This window comes from Adelges cooleyi, unplaced genomic scaffold, assembly GCF_023614345.1.
Source record: "Adelges cooleyi isolate 19-005CV unplaced genomic scaffold, UGA_ACOO_1.1 ACOO_flye_CR_arks_rails_tigmint_CR_PRNA_167, whole genome shotgun sequence".
NCBI classification, from domain to species: domain Eukaryota; kingdom Metazoa; phylum Arthropoda; class Insecta; order Hemiptera; family Adelgidae; genus Adelges; species Adelges cooleyi.
In genome coordinates, this window is record NW_026095824.1 from 3435903 (window position 1) to 3454548 (window position 18646).

The 18646-nt window shown below is 37.1% G+C and overlaps 1 protein-coding gene across 3 annotated transcripts in view; it reads right to left on the reverse strand.

Annotated features, from left to right (window-relative positions):
- The window catches only part of LOC126848043 (uncharacterized), a 212587-nt gene that overhangs the window by 81195 nt on the left and 112746 nt on the right, over positions 1-18646 (reverse strand). The window contains exons 6-11 of one of the 3 annotated variants that reach the window (XM_050588553.1): positions 16449-16547; positions 12798-13373; positions 4430-4853; positions 3003-3281; positions 2652-2924; positions 2398-2572 (exon numbers count right to left, since the gene is read on the reverse strand). In XM_050588553.1, the coding sequence (XP_050444510.1) occupies positions 2398-2572; positions 2652-2924; positions 3003-3281; positions 4430-4853; positions 12798-13373; positions 16449-16477 (1756 nt within the window). In that variant the 5' untranslated portion in view covers positions 16478-16547. Of the gene's footprint in view, positions 1-2397; positions 2573-2651; positions 2925-3002; positions 3282-4429; positions 4857-12797; positions 13374-16448; positions 16548-18646 lie in introns of those variants that run through there. The other 2 variants (XM_050588555.1, XM_050588554.1) reach the window with 2 other exon arrangements.

The following is an 18646-nucleotide window of genomic DNA, read 5'->3' on the forward strand; positions in this document are numbered from 1 at the left end:
GTTATTTGAAAATCTATTGTTTTACTACGGGGTGCACCGTCTGGTTGTATTTAATCTGTAACGACATGTTGAACGGTATCTTTTTTTCTTTCAACTGGCCTAACTGACCTCGGTCCTTCTGTTTGCGCCACATTAAAACTGTTATAGCCAACCGACAGAGTACAGACTACATTGAAGCTTAGTACAATAACAATATGAAGTGGCTGGCGTTTAGCTGAATAATATGTACCTGCTGGATTAGAGCCCGGGATAATAGACAACGTCCCCGTCCGTTCGGTGTTCACGGCCGGGCTTTATGGAGGGGCAGACGAAAATTAGAACAGGGATTACCTTGGACCAAGAGTTTCCAAGTCTCTCGGACCTGACCCGAACCGTCGTCCACTCTATTTTTCCCGCATTTAAACCCTAAAACAGTCGCCACCCTTCCAAAGCCGACTCGTTGATAATCCGCTTATTGTGTTACACCGCATTCGAGTTCCGCAAGAGTGTTTGTATAGGTACAATGCTGTAGAAACCCCTCCCCTCTGTACGTCCCCGTCTGTGTCCATCTACACCTCTAAAGCACTCAAAGTTTCTCTGCTTTTAAATTGTTTAGCGAAAACCGAAAAAATCCGTTTCCGCGAATTTCCCACGTTGTTATAACTTTATCCAGAAACTCTTAACTGGTTTTAGTGCTGGTGGCGGTTGTTGAGCTTTACATACAAAAATTAAAACGAGAGGGAGCCAAAAGTCCTCCATGCATCTACACCTGAAATATAATACTGATGTCACCTGATGTTTGCTTTCTATTTTCTAGCTGCGCCCATAGTCAAAGTCGTGCCGAACTAGTGTAACAATGTATAGCTATTGTTTGGCTTTGGCGGTTGAAATTAAAAATTGTTCACTGCCCCGACACGTCCGATTCCACTTAAATGGATTAAAAACTTTCCGGAGCAGCAGCAGCAACAGAAGAAATCCGGGAAGAGGAGAATAGCAGAAGCAGGACGCTCTGTGTTTTTATATTAGTACACGCTTCGCTACCCAGGTCGTAAAACGGTCGTAATCCGGATATGTCTATGTAGTTTGGCCGTAAGGATGACGATTCGACGCATATGAACTTGGGGAATACCAACAATAACCTAATAGCGTTATGCCAACAAACAGCTAAATGAAAACTCAAAAATAAATGAATGAAAATTTAAAATTTAAACGCTAACATATCTTTTTATTTTTTAACTACAAATTTATGTAATTAAAAACATATGTCGCCATTTAAAATAACCAAACATTCCCCTTTTTGGCTTATAAGGATTGGTGACAAAAATTTTCAAAATATTGAAAAATATACAGTAAAACATGTACCTAAAATTTTAGGAAAAAATTTTGTTTTCAAAATATTCAGATTTTCAGAGAAAATGTGTGTCTTACGTTAGTTGAATCACCCTGTATAAGGGTTGAAAGGTGACAATTTTTAAAGTATTGAAAAATATAGTGAAATATGTACAAGTATAGGAATAAATTATTATCTGAATGTTCATATTTCCCGAGAAAAATAAAATGTTGTACATCAGATGGCTTACCCTGTACAGCGCGGGGAACTAATATACATTTCATTATAACACATTCAGATTGAGCGTTATAAGTGCACGAGCGGCCAATTGACTTCTATTGCAATTTATATTTTTCTATAACATTCGGTTAGGAGTTTGTACTGTAACGTTTTTTGCGCACCCGTTAAAGAATCCTATATTTAAATTGTATATAAAGGGACCAGATAGAGGGTTATAAATCTTGGAACAAGCGACGGCGAGTACATAACGCACACGATAAATAAAAAACTCTTACACTTTAGGGAAACCAGTGAAATAAAATAGTGTTGACATGCTGACATCAGATCGGAGCACAATAGTTGTACCGAGTGCATACATATTGTATGCATTCATTTTGTGAAGACTTATAAGGTGATGTCATCATCAATTTATGAATATTATACGAACACCGTCGCGTATGAGTTGTTTATTTTATAAATCGCCCGCACAAAAATATTTCTAAAACAAATTTGTTTGTAAAAAAAAGAAAAACGCCTATTCAAACACGTTTGTATTGCAGTCGGTTAATTGCGTTAGATTAAGAGATAATATCAGCATTGTGTTATAACCGGGTCATTTAAGCAAAATTTGTTTTACAGTTTTATATTTTGTTGGACGTTAAGCTATTTGAATTATGCTCATGAACCAAAAAACATCAGTTCTCTTACAAACCGTTGCCATTGGATTCGCCATCGTGACCATCTTTATAAGATGCTTACTAAGTCAAACCGAGAATACCGCTGATGGATCGTTTTTGAGTTTAGGCACACGGTTCAGCGATTTTGTCTAACATAGCAGTCAATGCGCTGATAGTGTAAATAAATCCTACCTGTTTGCGTGCTGGAGTCAAACAACGTGCTGCTGGTCTCCACTGCCATGGTTGCCAACGTACCGTCGATAATTTGCGTGCTGGAATCCCGTCTACCTCTGGTCCTGTAGCACTCGTCCGACTGAGACGACATTCTGCGGAAATTCCTGCACCTTATCATTTCCTCGGTGGTCGACTAAGAGTTGAAGAAAATTTACAATTATTAAAAAAATACCAGGCACATATTCTACTGCTTCGACGACCGGTCTACGCACTTGTCTTCGGAAGCCTCTGGCTATGAGAATCTCTTCGGTAGTGGATTGTCTTCGTATGACCGGTGCCCGGGAAGATGTGGCCGGCGCCACTGCCCGTCCTGCGGGTGACGGCTCTCGTGACGAACAAGACGACGAGGACTCTGGCGACCTGGAAGTCCTGCAATTGCGAACGGTGTAATTGCCCATCGTGGTGCTTTGCCTTCGGTAATTTCGTCGTCGTCTCTGTCTCCCCGGCGACACGTCCCGGGCCTGTCTGTCCGGCGACAGTCCTCCCTGTAGGTGCAAAAATCATGCGTTGAGATAATTATTATCATTGACCAGACAAATCTAACGGCGGCAGCCAACACTAACGCTCACTCTGGAGTCCCTACGCCGAGCGTAGTGGGCCGAGTCGGGCGACAGGGAATCCCGTCTGGTCTTCCGGTCGTGGAAGTCCTGTTCGGCCGACAGCGTGGGCTGCGAACTCCTCCGTCCAAAAGCGCTGGAAGGCATGCAGCTCTCGTCGATGGCCGTCGATTGCCGTTGCAGTCTTGATAGTTTATTGCCTGCCAAGCCCAGGCCCCCGTCTTTGCTGTGTCTTCTCTCGGGCGACACTTGGGGCTTTGAGTTTCGGCGAGTTCTTGAATACACCTGCAGGCAAACGGCCGTGTCATCAGACGAACCAACCAGGCGGATCAGAAGTAAGAGATGATCAATGGCAAGTACGAGGGATAGAAATGTATAGGTCTCTACACTACACGTGTCGTTACAACTTACATATTTAATAATTAAATACAGGGTGTTTCAAAAAGAATGATGGGGTTTTAAACGGCTGTAGGTTGTGAAGTATTGAACCTACAGCGCTCTGGTAGGGCTTGAATGAAAGAGGGAGTTGTCAAGTTTCAAATGACTGCCACTAGATGTCTCCGACACAAGATGTTTCATAGTCGTAACTGAACAATGAAGGCTGGCGACACAAACGGGAACGTGGAGAGACGTCTAGCGGTAGTCATTCAAAACTTGACAACTTCCTCTTTCATTCAAGCCCTACCAGAGCACTGTAGGTCCAATACTTCACAACCTACAGCCATTTGAAATCCCACCATTCTTTTTGAAACACTCTGTATATCTTACACTCTTGAAATGAACCGATTATTTTATTCGAAAAGTAATATTGTTGTAATAAATATGTTATTCAAAGGAAAATTAACAACAAACGAGTTCCCTTTAATCTATATTTTAATCGATTAAAAAATAATACGCTCTCCATATGAATAAATCAATAATACTCTTAATATAGTTAATTAATTAATACTGATTAATAAAAAATACATTTTCAATAAACTCTGTTAATGGTAACTAATGGTTTAAACGATTCTAGTAAAATGAAATATTGTAGCCTAGGAAATAAAAAAAATAGATCAAGTCCCGTTTATCTCTATCATATCGATCACATTAACAATGCACGTGTATAACACGTGTGTAGTACACGTGCAATTTTAAATGCACCCGTTTTTATATAATTACACTAACTTGTTCTACACGTGTATTCCAATTACACGGACTTGTTCTACACGTGCATTGAAATTACACAAACTCGCTCTACACGTGTATTTGTACTCCACTAACTTGTTCTACACGTGTATTTGTGCTCCACTAACTTGTTCTACACGTGTAGATATGTAGGCTCTAATAATAATAATATACAAGCCCATTCCTAGCTAGCTAACGGACAAGACGTTTGAAAGGACGCTGTGGCCCACGGAGTGGAGATTGTTCGGATCCGAACAAAAACTTACTTGTGTGGTAGAGTCTCTTCGGGACACTGGTGGCGCGTGCGTCATGCCACTTATCAGCTGAGGCGGTACCGTAGCTACGGGCGAGCTAGGAGACGACACGGGAGGCGTGTAAGCCGACACGCACGTCTGTTGAGTGCCCGAAGTGCTGGGAAAAGACGGCGGGGCCGGCTGCTGGTGTGTAGGCGACGGTGCACCCGGCGACGTGGGCGGAGGCGTTACGCTGCTGATGACCATCGTCGGAGGGGTCATGGTGTGTTCTTCGGTGGTCTTGACGACGCCGTCTCCCGAACCGTTGGAAGACGTGGACTGAGTGGGAACGATGGCCTGCGAGTCTCTGCGCTTGTGGCAAGTGCGGTGCTGACGGAAATTGCGACCGTCGTCTCGGGAACCGCGTCGGCCATCTAAGTCGGAAGGCCGGCCAATGCTACTGGAACAAAACGCAATACATCATAGTCACACACTGTGTAATATATTAGAAAACTTTTCATAAAGTCTTGACTAGTCATCGTGACAGCAGAAACCTATAAGGTCAAGGTGAGGTTAGGTTAGACGATGCTCTGGAGCCCGAAAGGGCAACGGATGCCAGGATGGCTGGAACCAAACAAGTGCTTTTGTCGAGCTAGTTCTTGGGAAGAGGGAAGCAGACGAGGAATCTGAGAAAAAAATGGAGGCACCGACCAGAAGGTTTTATGGCTGAGACTCGACGACGACGAGCAGAACGCAGCAAGGCAGAAGACACCAATAAAGATAGTTTTAGCTATTAGTTGTTAGTTATTAGTTATCAGTTTATAGTTTTTGTTAAGGGAATTTCATGTTCTTTTGTTGTATTGGCGAGTGGGAAGAGCATGTCTTTTCTGCGGACCAAATAAAGTTGTAATATTGATTTGCGCAATAAACGATGGCGACCACCCTAAGTATTGCCTAAGGCTTAGTACGGGGTGGTCGAAGAGTTCAGAAAACGATCTCTCGTGACAGACTGGTGAAAAAACTCGAGCCTTAATCTGTGTTTAGTAATATTTATCTTAACTAAAAAAAAGAAAGACAGCGTAAGACTGATTTCTTGGCTCTTGTCTCACTCTCTCCGTTTTAATGGGTGTTGCAAGGAATTTGTAGAAACTTGTACCTGTACCGTGTACCGATTAAACTTAATTACACGACCGCAGTGCGATTAAACATGGACGTGCCAACAGTGCGAGAAAGTGTGCAAACAAACGTACAGAGTCTTCGAACGACGAGGTGAATGAAACATTGCGCGGTCGGTAAATTTGTGCTATTGGTCGTTCAATTATAAGGGTCGAAACGTGCACTCATCATCATAAACGGCGTCTTAAACCTTGTCGGTTGTTTTATTCGCAACCGTCTCGGTGCTGCGACGGACCGACATATTTTATCGGGACTCGTTTTGTTAAACACCGTTTTTAACGAGTATTCGCGATTGCGGAAGTTAGCTGTTGCTTAAGTACAGATAATAATGATACAGGGTGTATCAAAAAGAATGGCGGGGTTTCGAACGGCTGTAGGTTGTGAAGTATTGGACCTACAGCGTTCTGGTAGGGCTTGAATGAAAGAGGTAGTTATCAAGTTTCGAACGACTGCCATTAGATGTATCTCCGCGTACCCGTTTGTGTCTCCAGCCTTCATTGTTCAGTTACGACTATGAAACGTCTAGTGTCAGATACATCTGGTGGCAGTCATTCGGAAACTTCCTCTTTCGTAGAGCTTGTAGGTCCAATACTCCACTACCTACAGCCGTTCGAAACCCCATCGTTCTTTTTGACACACCCTGTATTATCGTAACGGCCAGCTGATCACCGTTATCGCGGCGTGTGTGCGTTCCAGTAGTAAAATTGCCTACGTTAGACGCCGTATTAGAAAAGATTAATATCACTTTTTCTTCGAGTAATAAAATATAAATAGTAACTATAAAACCGAACGGCTGTAAAAAAAAAAAAAAAATTAAAGCTTTCCGGTGGAGTGTTTTCTCCGTTTGGACGTAATGTAATTCGTTTCCACGGTCGGACTGTACAAAATAATATAAAAATCAAATAAATTTTATACGGCTGTGTTTCCGTCGTCGCGGGATTTAAGTGATTGATTATTCTGTGTCGGTGTTTTGTTGTTACCGTTAAACGCGTTTCTATTAATATCAAACGAGCTCGAGTTGCTTTCGCGGCAATGTCGAAAGTTACCCGTGTGTACTAAAAACTGTTTAATTTTATTATTGCGCTATATATATTATATATTACCGGGGAAAAAAAAAAGCGCAATACGAACAAAATATGATCAGCCAACCGTTCTGGCGGGTTCGCAAAGGCTAGCGAAAAAAACGTCTTGGTCTGCTTCTCGCTCTTTTTTAATATATAAATACATTTTTTGTTACATGTTTTATGTTAAAAGGACCCGAGGTAGAGTATATATGATATCAATTTAGCCTCGGGACAATAACGACGGTATAAAAATAAATATTAAATTAAATTGCGTCAAAAGCGGAAAAATTAAAAAAAAAAGCCGAAATGTCATTTTCAGATACCAAATTGATATTTTCCACGCGGTCTAATACAGTCATTCAGTACATATTTCTCAGCCACAATCTTATATATTGTACATATATTCGATGTAACTGAGAAACTTGCCATCATCTTCTCATCAATGTACATAAGATTTTGTTTGTAAATATTTATAAACATTATGTACATTCCATGCATTATGTATGTTCCAGCATGAAAGGTAGGTTAGGTAAGGTCCAAAATTGAAGTTTTCGACAGTTAAGTAAAAAAATAATGACTTAAAAAAAAAAATTATTCCCTGTTATTCAGTGCAAAAAACTCACCTCTCTAAAGAGGAGTCAAATCATTTTCAGTCCCTTTCGGCACTTAACTCAAAAAATGATAAGAGAAAAATGATTAAAGACAAGAAATGAGAAATAAATGACAAATAAATGACAATTGCTAAAAGATAAATGCTAAGAGATATAATTGATAAGCGATAAACGATAAGAGTTAAATGATAAGATATAATTGATAAGAGATAAACGATGAGAGATTATAGATAAACGATGGAGGTAAATAATTAGAAACAAGAGATAAGAAATAAATGATAAGATATTAAGAAAATAACTATTTTAAGTTAGGGGCCGAAAAGGACTGAAAATGATGTGACCCTTCTTTTAAGTTGAGCTTTTCGCACTGAAGAATAGTGAATATATATATTTTTTCCCCTACCTTTCATGCTGGAACACCCTGTATATTTATACAGTAAAACGTTCAGTTACAAATTACAACGCACAACAGGAATAGTGGTAAAAAAAAAAAATTTGTTGACATTAAAATATTGTAATTGTGTTCAAAAGGATTCTGATAAATCGGTAGTACCTGTATTGTAATGCGCGGAAAACGGTATTAAAATATTTAAATTGTCTTTTCAATACACACACACGCCGAATCGATACTGGTTTTAGTACAACACACCTGTATATGACAGACACTCGAATAAATTATTCATTAGTCCGGCTCGGCTTATTATTATTATTTTTTTTTTTTTAATAGGTTAACGGTAACTGTACCGATATATACGAGTATATATAGCTACTATTTCAATCGATATTTCCCTAAAACGTTTCGAATTTAAAACTTAATAAAATATGCGTACAATTTTGTGGAGTTTTTTACTCGATTCGTGCCTTTGTTTTGTACTGAATGAACAACAATAATTATTTCAATAGCAAATGGTATGCTATCAAACGTGGCCAAGAGAACCGCAACGGCAATCAACAAGATAAATTGTACGGGGTGTATTTTTTACTAAATTAGATTAATATCCTACAAAGGGTGGGGTTCGTGTAATGCAACACGCGGTATTATTTGTATTAGGGTTGTGCGTGTGAAATTACATAGCACACTCAATCCTGTCTACCTTCGTCGTACCGGCTTTTGACTGATGGTTGAAGTTTTTAATTGCTAATAATAATAATAATAATAATTAATTAGCACTTCTCGGGTGATCGAAATACCGGAAAACCCTAACCCGACCACACAACCTAACCGGTCTAGAGTGATACTCGCTACATATCTTTACACCTACAGCGTTGACAAACTTAACTGATATATCGGATATCAATTTATTATTATTTTGCCCAACTGTAATCCGGATGATATTTCAAATCACATTCGTGGCTCATAAGAAAGATAAAAGATTTCTGGCGTTCAGTGCAAAACTGTGCAAACTTATAGGACAGCCTAGTATAGCCTTTGCTATACAGAGTGGGACTGTATTTTTGTAATGTGTATTGAGGTTGTATTGGAATGAGACACAACCGTCGAGATGGCTGCGAACTCCTAAAGGGCGTTCGAACGGAATGGTATTTAGGAGAATTAAGAGATTTCCTTCCCTCGCATTAAATTCGTTAGACATTGTAACTTTGGTTGTTTTACAATGCCCGTTTTGTTAGAATATAAAAAGTCCAGCTGTATTCTACACACAATGTCAACGAGGACTTGAGAACCAATTAAAAAAGTTTCGTTGCCGGTCGATTGAAATTCTAAAATGTGTGTTTAGTAAAGATACAATAAACTAATGTTGTACTCCTGCAGCAGTCAATTGTATTGCCGGTACATTTTGTTTTTGGCCCTCGTAAAATAGTATTTGGAAACTTTTTTTTTTTTGTTCGCTGAACCGATCGAACGGCGTCCGTGATCATTTCAGAGATCACAAAAGTAACAATAAATGCCAGACAATAGCGCGTAAGTGCGTTTGCTGTCTTTCTCACGAGATTGACTTTACCCGGAAAACCTTTTTAGCATTATTATGTTGCAACCGTTCAAACCATTCGAATGTAAAGCTCAAATTTTTCTGATCCGATTGTTCGTTGATTAGTCGAATACGGTATTTGGCCTCATTATCAATCAGCCTCCAACAACGCTACTGAGTCGGGACTGATCTAAACTATGTTATTTGCATCTAACATTAAACTGACTAGCTTAGCTCATCGTCGGTATGTTGCAGATGTCTGTTTTGGATTTATGGTCTAATATTAATAGTACTATCGATTGTCTTGAAATATTAAATATTGTAAATGCTAATGGCTCGAAATAAGGCTAAATCATTTGATTTAGATTTGGATTTGTTTAGCCAGATTGAAAAGTGTTTTAAATAATGTTAAAATAATACACAATAATAATTATACCAGAATAACATCCATCGATAAAATGGAAGACGAAGAAGTAGACGAATAGAGCGCTAGACTATTAAGAAAGTCAAATAACCGTAAGTATAAGGTGAGGTAATATCAAAGTAATATTGTAGTAAATCCGGCTTTAGAATAATAATTGTGTGACTGATGAATGCGCCCTTTTATTTGGTAAACACCGTGACAAAAATAACAATTTGTGTTAGCAACTTGTAACGACCGCAACCGGCGTACGCCGAAGGATATTATAGGGGAAAGTCGGCCACAATAATTACCACAATTTCAGTAACTAAAATGCGAATTGAGGTGATTCGGGATAAAGGGTAATAAAACATTGAACCCACTTTTTTTTTTAATGCGCATTAGCCGGTTTTTAATGTGAATTCATTGTTTAAATAGATCCTTCGAATTGAATAACACGGGGATAAAAAAAAACTTTATGTCAACTCGCATTATTTTATTTGGCGTTGAGTTAACGCTGTTTCAGATTTATCTGTGTTTAATTCAGCTGATTTTTAACTGTGTGAGTTAAAAAAATCATGTAATTTGATAATATTGCCCAAGACACAATTAATTAGTAATATAATACTAATAAAATTAGAACAACATTTTTAATTGATGAACTTTAGAGTTCAAAAATTGACAGGTAACTATTTACTATTGAGATCTATTAGAAGGCCTTCAAAAACTAGAATTGAACATGAATTTGTGTTAGCTATTAAATCAATGCGTTACATTTTTAAAATCATCTTATCTACAATAAAAAAAATATATAAGTTATTAGCAGGTATTTTGTGTGATAGGAGAATGCCTGTAAGATTGAAAGATAAATTTTATATGGCGGTAGTGAGGCCAGAAATGTTATATGGGTCGGAATGTTGGGCAGTAGACAAGAAAACTGAACAGAGAATGAGTGTATTGGAGATAAGAATTCTAAGTTGGATGAGTGGAGTTATTAGGGGGATAGAATAAGAAATTTATACATAATAAGGAGTCTAGGAGTTGCATCAATTGTGGAGTAATGAGAAAAAATAGGCTGAGATGGTTTGGTCATGTTATGAGAAGAGTTGAGGTAGAGGTGTTATAAAGATAAATGTACAGGGAGAGTGAGGAAGAGAAAGACCTAAGAAAATTTACAAATGTATAAATTAATAATATTAGAACTTAGATGACTATTTAAATATTGTGATATGATTTTCTCAACTCTCCAAGTTAGTCCAAGACAAACACGTTCATTACCGCGTTTGTATACCGCCATTAATATACGTTGGCATTTGGGTTTTGTATGTCATTGATAATAATCCCAGAGATAGATTTGATTCAATTGAATGCATCCAATTAAATACATGTGAATTAAGCAGTGCACGTTAATGCGGAATAAAACTTAAATATAATCAAATCTATTATTTTCACTATGTAAAAAACATTTTAAACTTGGGCATGTTTTTAGCATTACTCTGCTCTCCACACTCTCCTTTACAATTAGAAAATATTCAAATTTTTATCGGTTTTTAGTTTTCCAGAGCTCTCTCAACTTTTAAAAACTTTAATGGTTACGTATAGTACATTTAATACACTTTTTAAATTAAGAATAATTTGCAATATTCACAGGCTAATTGTAAGTAGCACACTAACTACTGTTTAATATATTTGGCTTCAATGTTAATCTATGAATGAATGTATACGTGACCGGTTTCGTGACGGTGACGTGACACGGAAATGCCCTAGCAAACTCAGGATTGAGCCTCTGCAGCATATGGTTAAATAGTTAAATGGGTTTGTATTGTCGGATTAACGTAGGCATACATACGTGGTGGCGGTAAATAACTAATTTATAGCGACGCCACATACGTCGATTTAAAGGATTTTGGCGGTCAAAAATCAAATTTTAAAAGTGATGCTAAAAATCCCAGAGCAAGAGTAAGAATCAACATTCTTGATATGAAATTGTAAAAAAGTTAGTTTTGTGATGAAATTTGTACTTAATTTTCATGTTAATAAGACATTTTGGTGTAGTATCGCGTCCTCTCGGATAATGCTTGTTGTTGTATTGCACACATCATATATTAGGCTAACTAATAACAAACAATTTGAGCGTGGTTGACCATATGATAGCTTTTTTTTATGGATGACATCCAGGCTAGTATTTAAGAAAAAGTACTAGGGTTCTATGTGTAAGATGTGTTTGTGTATACAGGGTGTTCCAGCATGAAAGGTAAGTAATAGGTGATTGGACATCTGGGGGTCCTCAAATAAGCCCCCCGTTTTCATTTTTTCGATAACTCAAAAATTGAAGGTTTCGACATTTAAGTAAAAAAATAATGACCTAAAAAAACAAAAAATGATTCCATGTTATTCAGTGCATAAAGCTCACCTTTGTTTCTCATCGCATATTTACTTATTGTACACATAGCTGTATAGATTGTAAATTTTCTAACTCTTCTCTTATCACTTTTATCTTATCATTTATTTCTTTTCTCTTGTTTCTAATTATTTATCTCTAATCTCTTATCATTTAGCACCTATCTCTTATCATTTATCTCTAATCTCTCATAATTTATCTCTTACTAATTATCTCTTTTCTTTTATCTCTTATCAACTATGTCTTAGCATTTATCTTTTACCACTTATCATTTATTTCTGGTCTCCAATCATTTTTCTCTTATCATTTTTTGAGTTAGGAGCCGAAAGGGACTGAAAATGATGTGACCCCTCTTTTAAGGTGAGCTTTATGCACTGAATAACAAGGCATAATTTTTTTTTTAAGTCATTGTTTTTTCACTTACTGTCGAAATCTTCAATTTTCGACTTATCGAAAAAATGAAAACGGGGGGCTTATTTGGGGACCCCCAGATGTCCAATCACCTATTACTTACCGTTCATGCTGGAACACCCTGTATATACATTATTTGAAATAAACCAACCAACACAACAAAATGTGTGTACCAGGGTCCTAGCAACCGCGAGAGTACCTTGCACACTTTTCAGAAGCGACGGGTCGGCGCATTATACGGTTGCGGCGGTAACGGACAAGTGTGTGTTCTAGAACCCTGGTACCCATATTTATTAATTTCGATTACATGACGAATTCCAGAACGACCCCCAGGCCAAAAACATATGGATACATGTCGATATATTTATTTACAATGCATTTAGAGGGGTTTACCCCGGGCGTGTACTCACTCGGTGGATCCCCTGCGCCTGGGCTGCGACACGCTCGGCGTTATGATCGAGTCGCGTCTGTTGTTCAACAGCTTGGCTATGTCGGCCCTGAAGTCGGTCTTGGAGTCCCGGCGGCCGCCTTTGCTCGACGAAGACTTGATGCCGGAGTCGACGGATGACTCGCGGCGCTTCCTCGATGACGTCATGGTGTTGGACCGGCCGAAAGGCAGCGTCTTGGCGATGTCGGCGAGCGTCTCGCGCCTGGTGATGCCCTTCGGCCGGCCGGCCGCCTTACCGCCGCCGCCGCCGCCCATGCCGGTGCCGCTCCACTCGCGCAGGATGTCGGTGAGCTGGGCGAGCGAGCTGCGTCTCCGGCGGCGGCTGACCGGCGGCGAGGTCTCCGCGGTCTCGGTCGGCGGCGATTCCGTGGTGATCTGCGCGGCCGAGTCCCGGCGGCCGCCTAGCCGCTGCTTGAGCGTGGTCTCCTCCATCTGCTCGCGCAGTATGTCGTCCCATCCGTTGCCGCCCTGCCACACCAGGCCCACCTGATGGCTCAGGATGGGCAGGTTGCAGACGAAGCATATGGCCGTCATCGTCCTACACAATAAGTAAACACAACGTCTTGTAGGTCGTTCATATTAGGCCGGTCAGTACGGTTAGTGGTTACTGGTTACATTCTGGGTAGGTTTGGTAAGTGGTTTCCACCGCGGCGGTTAAAAAAAATACCGTAACAACTAGAAACTAGGTACAATGCGTGGTCCTTAGCACCTCCAAAAATTCAAATCATTGATTTGTCCGCATAAAATTTTACCAATGTACGTACTCTGTTTAAATATTAGATTTTATATCCAATGGTTTGAAGATAAGATCATTTTCAAAAGTCAGGTAGGGTGAAGGAAAGTATTTTCGTGGCATAAGGAATTTCGTGATATAGTTTGTTGATCGTATCGCGTATTTCCCTATTAGAAAATTGTCTTGAAAATCACAATGATTGTTAAAATAACAGTTATTTTAACAATCAGCTTATGCCACGAAAATACCTTCCTTCACCCTATACATAACTTTAGCACCTCCGACGATGTAAGTCTAGTTGCGCCTATGTGTATCACCTCTACAATTGCCAGATACCTAATTCAGAGTTTTACATCATTCGAATAAAACGTCATCCAAATAATCGTTTAGATGACAAATAATTATTCAAGTAAAAGTTATTCGAATAAATTCAAAAATTATTATCCAAATTAAAAACGATTTGAATAATTCCAAACACAGTCAATCGAATCAAAGGCGCCTACAGGTAAACATTTAAGGGAGACTGCCTATGATTTTGCAAACTTGGGATATTGGATATGTTTTTTTTTACTTGCAGTAAATCTAGAGGAGGTAGTTACACTCCTAATATTTGAGTTGTTACAGTATTTAACTCAACCGTGCGGTATATTAACTTATTTTATAGTTAATATGAGGTGATCGAATAGAAATGAAATATTCCATACTAAGCATATAGTGAAAATGGTTAGAACTATAGTAATATTTAAAACACTACGTTTTTGGCATACGGTTTAATTTTTTTACAAAAAATTCAAGAGGATAGGATACAAACAAAGACTAGTGGAAAGGGATTATAAATTTGGTATGTATGGTATAAATTAAAGAACATATTATGCACATTGCATAACACTATTGACTGAAAAAATGCGAATATTGTTTAATACTATTCTAAGTTGTAGTATTTTTCAAACAGAATATTCAAATCTATTCGAACAGTGATTAGACTCTGACCATTACATTTGGCAAGTATAACTTTAACTTACCTCGAAAAATGTTTGTAAAATAACACTTATAAATTTAAATCTTACAAAATACTAATAACAATAATGTCACACATTAACACAACACCGAGCGCACACAAGTATAGCAATTTAAGCAAATCACAAAATCAAACAGCGAAGAAAGCAAGCATAATATACAATAATTAAAGCCACTACTTTATGAATGTGTATAATACCTATTGTACTTGTATTATAATATTATAACAATTACAAATATTGTCACGGATGTATGCTTTTTTTTTTGCCAATAAAGTAGCTTATATTTATTTATTTTTTTTAACAACTATAACTTCTTTACATTTAAGAAAACCCTCTTAAACTGAAAGAGTATTAAAAATAATTAGAGTTGTTCACACTAAAAAAAAAAAAAACGTGTTATACATTTTGTTGCATTTTTCCGTATAACGACGTGACTTACACCTATTATAACTTCACAACTACAAGTTATGATAATAATAATAGTACAAGTGTTTTGGGTGCGGTGCAATAATGGCGAAACAGTGGAAAGGCTAAAAAAACACACGCACACACACAAAACGTTTTAAAAAATCGATGAAGTATTAGACAATATTTTATTTTTATTAAAAAAATTGTGCCATGAAAATAAAACGAACAGTTTTCGATCGATATGTGCATGTCAAGTGTTGGTTACCTATAAAGTAAAAATCATTATCATTGGAGAGAATACTTGAACACTTTCCTAAATAACAATATGGAAAATATAACAGTTGTCGCGTTAGAATTTTAAGGAAAAAACAGACTGCAAACGTTTGTAAACATAAGAAAAAAAGTGTACACCTTTGTTGGAGACTTAGTTTGATAATTCTCTAAGCGGACAAAGGCCGTCCAATTAGGACATTTGCCGTGACGTTTAAATATTTTGTTCAAATAGTCCGCCACTCTATATCGTACAGGAGACTAATAATTGTGTTTACATTTTTGTGAAAGGTAAAGATAGATAGAGAGAGAGAAACTGTTTTTTTTTTTGCTCTAATTTAAACACACACCGAAGATTTACTTTTCGCTCGCATAACGTGTGGACGCAATAGGATTACACGGGTCCGGGATATTAATCTTATCCTTATACATATATATATAGTCCCTGTAATGTATATTTATATATACAGCGACGGCGTTTGCAAAACGGTTTACACCCGCGAATATGAAATCTTAGCCTGCACCGAGAGTATGAAATAATAATAAAATAAATGATATACAGGTATGTGTGTAATAATAAAATATTCGTTAAATATTATATCGAGAGTTTATATTTTCCATTCGGGTTTACATATTATGCAATTTGTAAGATTCAACTCGATTTGAGCAATGCATAATTAGGCTAACGAATTTACGAATTAATTCGCTCAAGCTGAATTATATAAAATAAATTACTCTTGAGGCGAGTCCAAGAGGCAAGTAAATATTGGACTTCTTGATAGGTCACATGACTTCGAATTGATTAGTTATTAAATCAAACCACACCGGTTCTGCTAAATTTTAACACTTCTACTTCTCAATTTTCGTTTTCAATTGCTTTATATAATATGTATACATATATGTGTGTGTGTGTTAGTAACCAACATCTTGCACGACCGTTCGTTTGAGACGGAGAAATAAGAAAAACAAAAGTCAGTGTGTATCGAAAAAAAAGAAAATATTATTATGTAATATTTCCATTTTTTTTTTTTTTTTAATTTTCGTATCGAATAATAACATTAATAGAAGTAGAAGAAGTAGATAAAATATTTAAAATATAAAAAATAAATAACGAATAATATTAATAATAATAAAAAATGACAAATACAATAGAGAAAAAAAATGAAATGAGAATGTTAGGGACCTGTAATGACGAAGCCTCGGATACGCCATAATTCATTTTCTAGTGGCGATTTGTGACTGTGGTAGCGTCCTACTCTACAGATTTATCTCACCATCACAACTGCAACACACACACATGTCGTGCTTTTTGCTAATTTCCAATAATAATAACAACATTTGCAATGGGTTTATATATATATATATGAATAAAAAAACAATGAGAAAAACAAAAATAACATATTTTATCATTATTATTATATTAAATAATAAAAAAAATACATAACTATAACGTCGACGATTGCTGCGTTTACCAGACAAGTATAATTTATTCAACAAAACTAAAATCCTACCGACTGCGCCACGTTCAAGAGGATTGCATGCGGTATGTTTTTCAGGAATTTTGTATAGGCAATATCTAAGAAAAAAAGAGCTTTTGCTCCATTTCGGCCGTGTCAATTTACCGGTTAATTTATATAAGCATCGAGGTATTGTTTTTAATTAAAAAAAAAAAACAAATTGCATGCAACCCCTTAATGTAAATGGCACATAGGCATTATTGCATAATTACTTTTATTATGTTCATTACAACTTCTTGTGTATAAGAACAAGTTCCAAGTGTTAAATACTTTTATCACAAAAACTCATAAAATTACCACGTGTTCTCGCACTATCTAATTGCAGTTTTGCAGCTTCTACAGAAATTGTTATTGTCTTTTGATGCTGAATAACTACTATAATAACTGATTGAATTGCAAAATTAAATTAACTATTACAGTTTTACCGAAGCATAATTATTCGTTTTTCTTTCACTTAACTATTAATTTCGTATGGTGAAATTATTTATATCACGATGAGAATTTAACAATGAATTAGACGCGTTAATGTACAACGACATTTTCTCAATTAATTTCATTGTATTTACTAATTTAAAAATATATAGTATACGATTAATCTGGTATGAACTCGCATTGTTCACGATTAAAATAACATTGATGAATAGTTTTTTTCTTCATCAAATGTTCTATCGCTAATTAAAAAAAAAAAAATAGTCTACCGCTTTAATACTTGAAATTGGATTTAAATTTAAGCCGAACATAAATTAAATTATTTCCATTTCAATCAATGCTGGTTGGTGGAAATATTTCGACTGTGACCTTAAAACTACCCTGTTGCGCCATCTACCGGTTTGAATACTTAAGCTCTTTACCAGACACGTTTCTCCGGTAGATGGCGCGTACGGTTTGCGGTAAGTAAAAAAAACCACAGACTGTATTCGTTGAAAACCATGATCAATGTCGATATTATTACAGACTGAATAAAACCAGACAGTGCACTTCACAGCGAAAAAAAAAAATTTCAAATAAAGATTTTCGATTGGTTTAACTTCAACCGCAGTAGGGCCAAAATTTATAGAGCCGAATATTATGTTGTACACACTTTTTATTGATAACGATCACTGATAACAAGTGATCGATCAACGAACGTTGATGGTGATAACGTTACAAACGTTTGATCATATTTCTTTGACCACACTGTAGAAGGGAAGGATTAGAGTTTTACCATTTTCGTTTTTGGTCACACAGACCTGAGATTTATTAAAGTGTGCTTACATTTTCCCATTTTTTTTTTTTTTTTAGAGTGCACACATAAGAAAGTCCCGGACCCTTCGTTAATTTTAATACCACCGGGCAAAACTTAGGGGAAAATACACACACACATCCGCCAACCGCGGTCGGGTCGACGTTGTTTTCTTTGCCCTTCATTGGAGATAACGAGACCATCACGTGGTTGACCTACATCCGGCCACGTTCCCACGCCACGAAATCCCAAGACATCCGTAGACTCAAAAACGCCACAAAATATTCATAATTAACCGCCCGTTGTTCGTTGGTAATAATTAATGCCAAAACATTATTCCCGGATAACCGATTGCGAATGGGCAATTATTTTAATGGGAAATGCCGTTTTAATTTTAATAACAAAAACGTAAAAACCCATTTGCAGGATTTTTGGTTTTCGATGATTTCAATGGTGATTTTTTTCCACAATGTCAGAGTCAGAAATCAGTAAATCTAAGGCTAAATTGATAACTTCTCAGTGTGTAGACACCAAGTGGAGTCATGTACGCGAACACCAACACGAGGTGACAAACAAACGGAATAAATATTAACCAAATTCAAAGGGAAAAAAGAGAATAACAAACATACAGACCATATAGTT